At 42.4% G+C, this 14,511-nt stretch overlaps 2 protein-coding genes across 2 annotated transcripts in view; one reads left to right on the forward strand and one right to left on the reverse strand.

Annotated features, from left to right (window-relative positions):
- Window positions 1-14,511, forward strand: part of LOC140703761 (uncharacterized) — a 343,653-nt gene that overhangs the window by 178,819 nt on the left and 150,323 nt on the right. The window lies entirely within an intron of this gene.
- On the reverse strand, window positions 1,389-10,243 carry LOC110069920 (uncharacterized). Its single transcript, XM_072987605.2, has one exon. It carries the CDS (start codon window positions 3,584-3,586, stop codon window positions 2,054-2,056), a length of 1,533 nt encoding a protein of 510 aa, XP_072843706.2. The 5' UTR covers window positions 3,587-10,243; the 3' UTR covers window positions 1,389-2,053.

Raw genomic sequence — 14,511 nt, forward strand, 5'->3', positions numbered from 1 at the left:
TCCTACCCCTTCCTTCCTTGAATTCCTTGCTTAGATGAGACATTATGTGAGACATGGTGGTCGAAAATATTTACTGTCTGCTCTAATCATTAATCCGTTTTAATGCCCAAAAGCCTTTGAATGCTCACACAGCAGGTCTAGGCCATTGATGAGGTGCTAATTCAGATCCGGGTTACATATCTAATCAGATCCTGGACTTGTGACCAAGATGGCACCTCATCAATTAGCTCCTGCAACGTATACAGACATTACCTGAACATCAGTAGCATCCCCTTGATGCCCCCACCTTTCTCTCAACCAAAGGGACCCAAGCCTTGTCAAGGATTTCACTCTTATAATTAGGGAGACCATAACATAGATCCAGGGTCCTCAAATTACAGCCCGCAGGCCACATCTGGCCCACCTTGCCTTTTTATCTGGCCTGGTTCGATCTGCTGGGGATCTGCCAGAAAGGATGGTAGAGACTCTAAGGTGTTCCCCCCAACACCTGCATCCCCGCCCTCCCTAAGCTTCTTATTCGGTGGCGATGGGACGCAGGAAAGATGAAGACTCCCAAGAGAGATGGCAGAGCTTTTAGCTTTGGCTGAGGGGAGACCGAGGGGATTTCCCGGGGAGTCAATGCCAGGGAACATTAACGGTGCTTTAAATCAGAGTACAAACATCTAGGGGTGCAGTAAATGTGCTGGCAACGAAACAAAAGAGATAAAGACATCTTTTTTTGAAATGAGGGAATATGTCTTTGAATTATGTGGAGGGGAAAAAATGATTCAGGAGGATCCCAGGGACTCAGAAAAGTCCAGGCAATTGCAAATCTTGTTCATTATGTACAAATTCTTTTATTTACATCATTTCTAGGTTCCATACTTAGATATAGTAATTCCAAAAAAACATGAAAGTGTCAGAGTATAAAACATACAGGCCTGAGCAGGACAAATGTCCTAATGAGCAGCCATGATGTTCAGGTGTGTCAAAATGCTGAGTCACTGTGACTCAGGAGGGCTGGTTTAAAGATGATGTCACGTCTATGCTGACGGGACACAGCCAGATGTATAAGTGTATATATGTGGACTGTGCACATGTATTCCTTCTATTCTGATGAATTCATGGTGTCATGCTGTCGCTCTGTATATCTTTAAATATCCTGTAAATACACATCTGGTGGTGGAAGAAGCTGACTGTGTCTGTGTGAGTAAATTTGCCACAAGGACCTTAAAGTTATTCTGCTAAACTTTTCTGCGTGTTCAGACACGAACAGAAAGACTGTCCAACGGGTGTGAAAAAAATCAGTAGGTACCAATCTTCAAATCCAAAATTCATAGTTATGCAAAAGCTATAGGCTTACTTAAAATACATCCTTGCACCTTGTAAAAAGATGTAGGTATTGAAACTTAGGTTATAGGACAATTTTAATACATATTTCAATCAAAAATACAAACACATTTATTGTATTATTTACTTATTTAACTTACTTACTGCCCATCTGGCAGGCAAGGCCTCTCTGGGCAGTTTACAACAATTATAGACAGAAACAATAAAATGACAAAATAAGTCCATAAAACATTATGTTGTCAAGTAGTTCTATTCAGGTTTCCTGCTGTTCCCCTCTGTTTTCTGTCCCATGCGACAGTCAGTTAAAACACTGGAGCTCATAATCTAGTATAGCAGAGGTTACATTTTCAAAACACTTCAAAGTTCCAAAGAACACAATGATAAAAATGAAAAACCCTTATCATTTTCAATGATACGCAAAAGTAATTTTTCTAAAAGCTTTCATTTTTAAACCACCTCAGAAGCATACTTAAAAAACATTTTTAGATCAAAAACTCTGGATCCCATAAAGTTAATTTTTAAAAATATTATTCACACAACTAAGGTTACCTCTATGGCTGAAGCTTAATCCACCTTTTGTGTATTTCCATGGTTTCTCCCCCATCTCATTTCTTGGAGGACAACAGAGGCTATTGTTTAATTAAAGCTTTCGACACTTGATGCATTTATATGGTTTCTTCACAGTGTTGGTTCCTTGATATGAACAAAGCTAACTGAAGCTCTTTTAAAATTCCACACATTCGTATGGTTTCTCCCCAGTGTGAATTCTTTGATGTGTCCGAAGGCTATTGTTGCGACTGAAGCCCTTTCCACATTCTATGCATTTATATGGTTTCACCCCAGTGTGGGTTCTTTGATGTGACCTAAGGTGACCACTCTGACTAAAGCTCTTCCCACATTCCATGCATTTATATGGTTTCTCCCCAGTGTGAGTTCTTTGATGTGTATTGACTTCATAGTTCTGACTGAAACTCTTTCCACATTCCATGCATTTATATGATTTCTCCCCAGTGTGTGTTCTTTGATGAGATGTAAGGTGACTACTCTGACTAAAGCTCTTACCACATTCCATGCATTTATATGGTTTCTCCCCTGTGTGAGTTCTTTGATGTGACCTAAGGTTCTCACTCTTATTGAAGCTCTTTCCACATTCTATGCAGTTATATGGTTTCTCACCTGTGTGGGTTATTTGATGTGACCTAAGGTGACCACTCTGACTAAAGCTCTTCCCACATTCCATACATGGATACGGTTTCTCCCCAGTGTGAATTCTTTTATGCGTTCGAAGGCTATTGTTGTGACTGAAGCTCTTTCCACATTCTATGCATTTATATGATTTTACCGCAGTGTGGGTTCTTTGATGTGACCTAAGTTCACCGTTCTGACTAAAGCCCTTCCCACATTCCATGCATTTATATGGTTTCTCCCCAGTGTGAGTTCTTTGATGTCTACTGAGTACTTGGTTATGACTGAAACTCTTTCCACATTCCATGCATTTATATGGTTTCTCCCCAGTGTGAGTTCTTTGATGTGACCTAAGGTTCCCACTCTTATTGAAGTTCCTTCCACATTCTATGCATTTATATGGTTTCTCCCCTGTGTGAGTTCTTTGATGCATACTGAGGCCATGGTTCTGACTGAAGCTCCTTCCACATTCTATGCATTTATATGGTTTCTCACCTGTGTGGGTTTTTTGATGTGACCTAAGGCTATTGTTGTGACTGAAGCTCTTTCCACATTCTATGCAGTTATATGGTTTCTCACCTGTGTGGATTATTTGATGTGACTTAAGGTGACCACTCTGACTAAAGCTCTTCCCACATTCTGTACATGGATACGGTTTCTCCCCAGTGTGGGTTCTTTGGTGTGACCTGAGGCTATTGTTGTGACTGAAACTCTTTCCACATTCCATGCATTTATATGATTTCTCCCCAGTGTGTGTTCTTTGATGGGATGTAAGGTGACCACTCTGACTGAAGGTCTTCCCACATTCCATACATGGATACGGTTTCTCCCCAGTGTGAGTTCTTTGATGTACATTAAGTTTATGGTTGTTACTGAAACTCTTTCCACATTCCATGCATTTATATGATTTCTCCCCAGTGTTTGTTCTTTGATGTGACTTAAGAGTATCACTCCGATTGAAGCTCTTTCCGCATTCCATACATGGATATGGTTTCTCCCCTGTGTGAGTTATATCAATTCTACTGAGTAGACATACATTCATGTGGTTACTCCACTGCATAAGTTCTTTCATTTGACATCCATTCCTGCCCACTTGGATTCTCAATTCTCTGTTTTCTTGCTTATCAGCTCCTGCCTAGGATGTTCATCATCTGGGAGAAAAAATAATAGAAATAAACCACTTCAGTAATCTGCAGAGATAATGAAAGATGCATTTGGGATCTTCCTAAGTCACAAAGGAGGAAGGAGAGGCAAGAAGGTGAGGGAAGAGAACCATGGAGGGCAGGAGGCCGGATTGAAGGTTATTCCTTTTGGCTTGAGGTGAGAAGGGCACTTCACTGAGGGACCTTTTGGGGAGAGGAGTCATGAAGGGAGGATCATTTTATTTGCTAGAGGCAGATTTACAGCCCTCCCTTAATTATTAGGGTACAATTCTATTCTGGAAAGTGTCTGGAAGATTACTCCAAAAATAGACATTAATTTGATAGGAGAAAATTCAAAGCAGGAAAGTGGGAAGGTGAAGCTGGAAGGGCAACAAAAGGTTGATTACATACTAGATATTGACTGGCTTCAAAGGCTGAATATGATTAATAGAGGGATAAATTTAGTAAATTGGAGAGAAAATGGCTTAAAGAGATTTTATAGATGGCACTTTAAAACTAGTAAAGAGGATGCAAAAATTTATTTTAAGTTATAATTCTATAAGTAATTTGGGATTCCTGGTCTATACATGGAGCTGAGAAATAGAACAAAAATTGGAAAGTTACTTTCTGAACGATTTAAATGGTTTGATAAGTACATATAACTCTTAAATAACTCTTAAATTAGAATACTCATGTTGAGTATAATTGTTAGAAGTTCATGATGACAAGATAGATATATAAAGACACTAAATAATATATGAATCATAATATGACTATGTAGCTAAGGATTTATATATATAGGTATCCTTTTTCTCTTTAAAATATTGTTTTTTGTTGATTTTAAACACTATTATTTTGAAATTTAATTGGATATAATAAGGATGCTGGGATACAATTATACTAGGATATAGTGGTAGTAACTGTTGATTTTTACATATATGGATAATAGATACGCATATAAACATCTTAATTTAGAATGTTTTATGTTGAAGATAATAATAGAAATATTTGAATGTAAGATCAATATAGGTCTAAGTTTATATTTTAGATAATGCATGTATTTTAATCATTATAAAGTTAGGAAGCTATGTTTTCATCTTAGTAATGATTTAAATATGTTAGTAGGGTAACATGGCTTATGTAGTCAGAATTATGTATTAGATAGATATATGGAAATTACCATTTTCAGAAAAATTTACAGAAAAATAATAGAAAGAACCAACTTTCAACAGAGAGTGTCTGATACTTTGAAATCCAAATCACAAAGAAAACAAGTACACTATTCAAAGACAATTGTATGAAATTTAACTACCGTGCATCTCTCTTCTTAGCGTTGTAGGGAAGCTACTTGCCCGTGTTGTCCTGAAGAGGCTCCAGGTGCTTGCAGACAGATTCTATCCAGAATCACAGTGTGGATTTTGAGCTAATAGATCCACCACTGACATGGTATTCTCCCTCTGACAGTTGCAGGAGAAATGCAGGGAACAACAACAGCCACTCTTAGTGGCCTTCATAGACCTTACAAAAGCATTTGACTTGGTTAGCAGGGATGGCCTTTTTAAAATACTTCTCAAGATTGGATGTCCACCTTGTCTCCTTAACATCATCAGGTCCTTCCATGATGGAATGAAAGGCACTGTAGTTTTTGACGGCTCAACATCAAATCCCTTTGACATCCGAAGCAGAGTGAAACAGAGCTGTGTCCTCGCACCAATGCTTTTAGGGATCTTTTTTGCCATCATGCTGAAGCATGCCTTTGGAACTGCAACCGAAGGTGTCTATCTCTGGACTTGATCAGATGGAAAGCTCTTTAATCTCTTTAGATTAAGAGCAAAGACCAAAGTCCAACTGAAATGCATGAGGGACTTCCTCTTTGCCGATGATGCAGCCATTGTTGCCCACTCTGCCGAAGACCTCCAACAACTCATGAATCGTTTTAGCTAGGCCTGCCAAGACTTTGGATTAACAATCAGCCTGAAGAAAAAACAAGTCATGGGCCAGGGCGTGTACTCACCTGCCTTTACCATCTCCACACAAGAATTGGAGGTTGTTCATGCTTTGTGTACCTTGGCTCAACGATCTCTGACACACACTCTCTAGATGTCGAGCTGGATAAACGCATTGGCAAAGCAGCTACCATGGTCTCTAGACTCAAAAAGTCAGTATGGCTCAATAAGAAGATGACGGCACATACCAAGATCCAGGTCTATAGAGCCTGTGTCCTGAGCACACTCCTGTACTGCAGTGAGTCCTGGACCCTTTGTGCACAGCAGGGGAGGAAGCTGAACACCTTTCATATGCGTTTCCTCCGATGGATTTTTGGTATCACCTGGCAGGACAAAGTTCTAAATAGAGTAGTCCTAGAACGAGCTGGAATTTTCAGCATGCATACATTACTGAAACAGTGACATCTACGTTGGCTTGGGCACATGAGAATGGCTGATGGTCGGATTTCAAAGGATCTCCTGTATGGAGAATTAGTGCAGGGAAATCGCCCCAGAGGGAGACCACAGCTGCGATACAAGGACATCTGCAAGCGGGATCTGAAGGTCTTAGGAATAGACCTCAGGTGACAGAGGTGCTGCGTTACCAGACTACACCAGGGGGCGTAATGGTGAAATGAACAGTTTAGTCTATATATATTGTTTCTAGCATAGCAATTCAATTTTTCATTGTTCTTGCTAGTTATTATACATTTATCCTCATAGAAAGTGCTAACAAACCCATTCTTTGCTAATGAACTCACAGAAAGTAAATTATGCTTCAATTTTGGAACATGTAAAACATCTATTGTTTTAGCTATATAAGGTAATTTAACTTTACCTCTTCCCAGTACCTTAGCACTAATACCATTTGCTAAGCATACTTGTTGGTTGGATACAGGTTGGTAGTTAAATATTAGCTTTTTGCTCTTACACATGCTGGCAGTTGCTCCAGAGTCGACAATCCACTCTTCTCCCTGTTCAGAGTTATAAATTTCCTCAGTCAGGCTTAGTGTTTCTCTCTTGCGTCTGGTTTGTTTTTCTTTTACTTTCTTAAATTTACAGTCTTTCATCAGATGTTTTCTTGAGCCACAGGAAAAACAGCGTTTTCCAGAATGAATGCTCGCAACTGTATCCCCCTCCTCCTCACTTTCTTTCAGCTTATCACGGTGATTAGTGAGTTTGGAGTCTCGGAGCTGTTTGTTATCTTTTCTCTTTTGTTCTTCTTCCAACAGTTTGCCCGTTATATTAATTACTGTTAGCTCTGCTTGAGGAAGAATTTCTAAATTGGTCACCAGCTGATCATATGACTCATCTAATGAAGACAGAATAATAAATGCTTCTTGTATTTCTGTAAATGTGATGTTCTTTTCTCTTAAGTCCATCAGCATTGACTTCATTGCCTCTAAATGTTGAAGCATACACCCTCCAGCTTGCAGTCTAGTTCGAAAAAGTTTTCTGGCAATTTGTACCTGGCTTCCAACATTATCTCTTACGAAGAGTCTTCTTAAATCCTCCCATGCCTTCTTTGCTGAGTTTTGGCCTCTCAGGTGGATAAGAAGATGGTCTTCTAGAGTTAACCCGATAATAGCCAGAGCTTTTGCATTTAGTTTCTTTTTCCTCTCATTTAGGACTGCTGGGGGATTTTCTACAATGTCCCATAATGCTTCCTTTTGTAATAGCAACTGAACCTTCTGCTGCCAAGTTGCATAATTCTCCCCATTCAACTTTTTTATGCACAGTCCAGCCATAGACATTTCGTTGGCCACTTTTACCACAGACTGTTGACACACTACTTGGTTCTCTCTGGTCAGCAGTTTCTTCAATAACTTCTTAAATTTATACCTGGATGCAGTCTGGTGCGCTGTCTGGGCCCATAACCAATTGACAGAGGTGCTGCGTTACCAGACTACGCCAGGGGGCGTAATGGTGAAATGAACTGCTCAGAGATGAAACCAAACAGACACTGTTGTAGTGTTGATAGTATTATTTACATTAAAGTCCATATATACAGGGGTAAATACAACTTCTCTTGGCCTTTACACAGTCCTGGTCATTCACAGTAGTTCTTCAGTTTGCAATGGTAAATTACAGTTTCAGTAACCAAAGATTGTTACCAATGTAAATAGTCCAGCATCCACGAAGTCTTCTCCTCTCACCACGGAGATAGTCTTCCTCCAGGATCTTCTCCTTGCAATATGGCAAGTCTTCATCCAGCGATGCAGTATATACAGTTCTCAACAACATGATCACCAGCAACACAACAATCCAACCACCCAAACTACCCAACTACCCAACAGTTTGTGTCTGCAAGCTTGGCTAGTTTTATCCTTGGTTGAACCAATCATCTTGGTTGTCCCACAGCTGTCTCAATTAACTCAGCTGTGTTACTTTGTTACATGTTGCTTGACTAAATCCTGATCCTGTTACAACTTATTCACTGAATTGCAATGAACAATTCCTCAGGTTGACTTTGAGACCTGTCATCAGGTTTTGGTCTCCCAGACTGGATATTGTATTACAGAGCCTGTGTATTAGTTTGGATAACGGCATGGAAAACTTTAGATAATGATACACTACTTATGGTTGTTGTAGGTTTTTCAGGCTGTTTGACCCTGTTTTTTCCTAACATTTCACCAGCCTCTGTGGCTGGCATCTTCAGAGGACAGGATTTAGAACTCTTGTCTGTGTTCTGGTGTAGTTTGTGGGATATTTGAGTATTTATAGCTGTGGGATTAGCTTTGTGGGGGACTTGTCCTTTTCAGGAGACTGGGTGATTATAGAGATCAGGGTGTTTTTTTGTTATGGGTGTATTTTTGTGATAAGGGTGGAGATGGTCCATCAATCTGATTGATCAATTACAGTGACAGACCATCTCCCCCACCAAAAAAACCCACCCTGAGTGTTTTAACAGAGTTCTAACTCCTGTCTTCTGAAGATGCCAGCCACAGAGACTGTTGAAACATTAGGGAAAAAAGACCTCCAGAACATGGCCAAACAGCCCGAAAAAACTACAACCATCGGATCCCAGCCATGAAAGCCTTCTAGAATACATGAGCTACTTGACTTAGAAGGACATGATCTTCAGTTAGGATAACATAATTTTTATGGTATAAAAAATATAAGGAGCATAAAAGTTCCAGTGCTCACTTGATAAAGAGTTTTATTATGGACTTGGAAAAAGATGGCACAGCAGACATACCAAAAAATATCAAATTGGGTTTCACCTATAGAGACCTTTATACAACCTAATCTTTTTGTCAAAATCTTAATTGTTAAGTATCAAGATTTATTAAATAATGACTGATCTAAGATCCAAAGAAGAATTAGAGGAACCAACTATACATCTAGATTGGTTGTCTAGAGCAGAAATGGATTCCAAGTACACAAGATAAAATAGAGGGCCTCTATACAGAACCAACGGTATTTGGCAAACCTGTGCTGGGCTCAAATGAGAAGGTGATCAAGAAAATGTATGATTACTTGCTCGAAATCAAAATGCAAGATGAGCTTGTAAAAGAATGTATAATCAAGCGGGCACAAAATACAGTATTGATATTGACCATTCGTGGCAAATATGGAAAATTAATATAAAGCTCAGAAAATTGATAAACTTTAAGGAGAACTTATGTACAGTGATGCCCTGCATAGCGACGTTAATCCGTTCCAGGATTAACGTCGCTATACGGAAACATCGCTAAACGGACCTAAAAACCCCATAGGAACACATTGAAACCCCTTCAGTATGTTCCTATGGGGCGGAAACTCACTGTTCAACGAAGATCCTCCATAGCGCTGCCATTTTTGCCGCCTCGGTAAGCGAGGAAACCGCACAAAAAAGCTTGCGGCAGCCATTTTGGGCACCCGGTGGCCATTTTGGAACCGCTTATTAGCTGTTCTAAAAACATCGCAATGCGAAGATCGGTAAGCGAAACGCTTACTGATCATCGCAATGCGATGTTTTTCCTCTTAAAACATCGCAATGCGATCGGTTTTTCGATCGCAAAATCCACATCTCTATGCGGATTCATCGTTAAATGGTGCGCTCGTTATGCGAGGCACCACTGTATTGATGTTTTATAGGTAGTATAGGACTCCAGAAAAGCTGTCAAAGATTTATACAGAGGTGTCAAATGAGTATTGGAAGTGTAAATCAAAAGCGGGAAGTTTTTACCACATGTGGTGGACTTCTAGAGAAGCAAAGCAGTACTGGATAGTAGTGCATACTCTCCACTCCCAGGCAAACTACACCAGAGCACAGAGTGCTGTCCTCTGAAGATGCTGGCCACAGAGACTGGCGATACATTAGGAAGAACAACTTTCAGAACACGGCCAAAGAGCCTGAAAACCCCACAACAACCATCAGTGCATACTCTTTTGCAAAAAATGTTGCTTTATAATACAGTGGTGCCCCGCATAGTGACGTTAATCCATTCCAGTATTAATGTTGCTATCCAGAAACATCACTAAATGGAACAAAAAACCCCATAGTAACGAATTAAACCCTGTTTAATTTGTTCCTCTGGGGAAAAACTCACCATTCAGCAAAGATCCTCCATAGGGCCACCATTTTCACCACCTCGGTAAGCGAGGTGCGAAACGGGCGGCCATTTTGGAACCACCAATCAGCTGGGTGGCGGGCACTTGGAAAGTAGCATGGGGGACCTCCACTGCCCTCCTTCCCAAGTGGCGGCCAGCATTTCCCCCCAGCTGGGCGGCAGGTACTTGGAAAGGAGCACGGGGGACCTCCACCAACTTCCTTCCCAAGCGCTGGCCAGCATTTTCCCCCAGCTGGGCGGCGGGCAGTTGGAAAAGAGCGCGGGGGACCTCCACTGCCCTCCTTCCCAAGCGCCGGCCGGCATTTCCCCCCATCTGGGCAACACAGGCTTTGGAGCCACCGCCGGGGGAAACGTCCCCCATGGTAGCTCTGAAGCCTTCCCCCCCGGCCGGGCGGTGCAGACTTCGGAACCACCGCTGGGGGAAACTTCCCCCACGGTAGCTCCGAAGCCTTTCCCCCCTGGCCAGGTGTGCAGGCTTCAGAGCCACCATCAGGAGAAGCCTTCCCCACGGTAGCTCCGAAGCCTTTCCCCCCTGGCTAGGCATGCAGGCTTTGGAGACACCGCTGGGGGAAAGTTCCCCCACGGTAGCTCGGAAGCCTTTCTCCCCCGGCTGGGCGGTGCAGGCTTCGGAGCCACCGCCGGGAGAAGCATCCCCCACGGTAGCTCCAAAGTGCCCGCTGGTCAGCTGGGGGGAAATGGGGCCTATGGGGAAAAATCACTATGCTGATTTGTCGTTAAACGGGGCCCTCGTTATACGAGGCACCACTGTATTCCATTGAATCCAGAATTGTTTCTACTGAATTTGTTATAAACCTGTTTATTTATAGCTTTTCTATACTATATAAAAAAACCCAAAGACTTACTTAGTCATACATACATGAGTAGACCTTTGGTCTAGATGGGTGGGATAGAAATCCAATAAATAAAATAATAATAAATATAGTTATAGCAGCTAGAATTCTTTATGCTAAGAATTATAAGAAACTGGAGACACTGAAGCAAGAGGAGCTCTTGGAAAAGATCTGGGAAGTAGCAGAGATGGACCTTTTATCAGAAGGGCTGAAAGACTGTCCAATACAAAAGGCAACTGAAAGATGGGATCTATTATACAAATAGTTTGAGTCAGTAAATACAACTGGATAAACATAGAACTTAACTAATAGGTAACTAAAAGTGGAAATCTAGGAGGGCAATAGAACTATGGAAAATATGGAAAGCTGATTAGACAATGTAACGTGAAGAATAAAATCTAATGATAATATATTTTAAGTTATCCTCTTCCCCCCCCCCTTTTAAATTCCTTGTTCCCTTTACCCAACTACTAAAGAAAAGAAATAAGAAAAGAAATGTGGCAGGGGGTTACTTAGAGATCACAAAAAGGGAATCGTGACTTTAAAAAGGTTGGGATCTTAAGGAGAGATCACCATTATCAGCTGTAATGATAATCAGTGGGGGAAAGGACAATATAAATTGCAATAAATTTGAGATGACTTGGTTTTATTAAAATAGGAAGGGAAAATATTTAGGAATAAATGTTACAAAAATTGGAAGATTTTATAAAGCCAAATTCTGAGAAGTTGAAATTAGAAATTAAAAGTAAATTAAATTATTATACCCTGTTTTCCCTGAAATAAGACCTAACCTGAAAATAGGCCGTAGTATGATTTTTTTCAGGGTGCTTGTAATATAAGTCCTACTCCACAAATAAGCCCTAGTTAAGTGATACCCTGCTCTCCACCATTGTGCAGCAACCGGAAGATGACATGACTGCATTTGAATCAATCTAGATGGCTGTACATGACAAAAATAAAACATCCCCTGAAAATAAGCTCTAATGCCTTTTTTGGAGTAAAAATTAATATAAGACCCTGTCTTGTTTTGGGAGAAACAGGGTAGGAAGATCAGCTATCACGGTTTGGTAGAATTGTCTTGTGTAAAATGAAAACTGTACCACAGATAATTTTTAAAAATCCTTATTCTTTTATTCTCCCCAAGGATTGTAGTGAATTTTCCAGAAAAATAGAAAGGAATTTTTCAAAAGTTTATTGAAGAGGAATTGGTTAGCAAAAATAAAAGCCAAGGGAGGGAAAAGGACAGTGCTAGCAAAGGAACAGTTAATGTTGGTGAATATGTTGCAGCTAGATTACAGTGGTGCCTCGCATAATGAGCGCCCCGTTTAACAACGAATCCACATAGCAATCTATTTTTTAAATCGCTAATGTGATTGCATTGCGATTTTAATGGGCAAAACATTGCATTGCGATGATAGGTAAGCGTTTCGCTTACCGATCTTCGCATTGCGATGCTTCTAAAACAGCTGATCAGCGGTTCCAAAATGGCCACCGCAACCATTTTCGCGCGGTTTCCTCGCTTACTGAGGGTGCGAAAATGGCGGCGCTATGGAGGAACTTCACATAACGGTGAGTTTGGGCCCCATAGGAACGCATAAAACAAAGTTTAATGCGTTCCTATGGGGTTTTTAGTTCCGTTTTCTGATGTTGACGGATAGCGACAATTAATCCGGAACGGATTAACGTCGCTATGCGGGGCACCCACTGTATTGGTCTTAAGAACAGGTAAAGAGTAGTTAGTGGTAAATGCAGGAAAATGAGCCAAGTCTGCAGAAATTATTATTCAGAGGGAGATGAGAAAGGACATATCCATGAAAGGGATGGGATGTAGAATTTATAAGATGCTGTGATGAGTAAAGAATCATGAAAACAGGATAGGAAGCAAAGATGGCCAGGGAAATAGGGACTGAGTTAGTAGAATCTTAGAACTGCAGAGCTAGAAAGGAAATGAGCTTCCAACCTCTGCCTCCAGAGCCAGAGACTTAAAGTTTGTGACGGTAGCCTGATTAGTGATTGCAGAAAATTGGAACTGTGGGTGTGGACCACCAGGTTTGCCCTTCTCAGTGGTATCCCTCACTTCACCTCCCGTGAGACGCTGAATGGAAGACGGGACCATATCCAACTGTATCCGTTTCTCCAGGGGCTCTGCCTCCCATCAGGTAGCAAAACACCTTGGTTTCCATCTGTGAAGTGTCGAAGAAGAGCCCCTGAAGCAGGATCAGACCCCAAGCCCAATCTGATCCAGCAGGTGGATCACACTCTGAGCCGGTCGATGGGAGCTGATTGTGAGAGAACTCCAGAAGGATGACGGCACCTCTGCTCCTTCTTCCTGATTTATTTCGCCAACTGGCACTTCAGAGGCACTCGGGGCAAAAGGCCCAGGAGGCCCCTCTCCCGTCAGGACTACTTCCCCTGAAAGGAGACACCGCATCCTGGATCAGAGCACAGCCAAGACTTTCAAGGACATTCCGTGAAAGACAATCGTCCCTTCTCAAGATAACACCTTGTCACTCAACAACGCGTCCAGGGGAAAAAGAAGGCTTTTAAGTCGGAGCTGCTTCTGGGGCCCTTTCAGACCAGCATTCCTGCACTCGGGGGAGCCGAATTTCATCTGCCTTCCGCAGCTCACCGAGTGAGAGACGGTGGGTTTGTGGTTGGCCGGCTGCCAGCCTTTGGCAAGGGAACTGGCTAAGTCACCCTCTGCTCTGCAGGATTGGGCCCTGTCGCTTCTTGGCTGCCTCCTCCCCTCCCTACATCAGCCACCTGGCTCAAGGGGAAAAAGAAGGCTTTTAAGTCGGAGCTGCTTCTGGGGCCCTTTCAGACCAGCATTCCTGCACTCGGGGGAGCCGAATTTCATCTGCCTTCCGCAGCTCACCGAGTGAGAGACGGTGGGTTTGTGGTTGGCCGGCTGCCAGCCTTTGGCAAGGGAACTGGCTAAGTCACCCTCTGCTCTGCAGGATTGGGCCCTGTCGCTTCTTGGCTGCCTCCTCCCCTCCCTACATCAGCCACCTGGCTCAAGGGGAAAAAGAAGGCTTTTAAGTCGGAGCTGCTTCTGGGGCCCTTTCAGACCAGCATTCCTGCACTCGGGGCAGCCGAATTTCATCTGCCTTCCGCAGCTCACCGAGTGAGAGACGGTGGGTTTGTGGTTGGCCGGCTGCCAGCCTTTGGCAAGGGAACTGGCTAAGTCACCCTCTGCTCTGCAGGATTGGGCCCTGTCGCTTCTTGGCTGCCTCCGCCCCTCCCTACATCAGCCACCTGGCTCAAGGGGAAAAAGAAGGCTTTTAAGTCGGAGCTGCTTCTGGGGCCCTTTCAGACCAGCATTCCTGCACTCGGGGGAGCCGAATTTCATCTGCCTTCCGCAGCTCACCGAGTGAGAGACGGTGGGACTATGGCTGGGCTCTCGCCTGCTACCAGATTCCCTGAAGGAACTGGCTGGGGAACAAGCTGGGAAACAGGGGGGTCT

Source organism: Pogona vitticeps, chromosome 2 (genome assembly GCF_051106095.1).
Source record: "Pogona vitticeps strain Pit_001003342236 chromosome 2, PviZW2.1, whole genome shotgun sequence".
Lineage (NCBI taxonomy): Eukaryota > Metazoa > Chordata > Lepidosauria > Squamata > Agamidae > Pogona > Pogona vitticeps.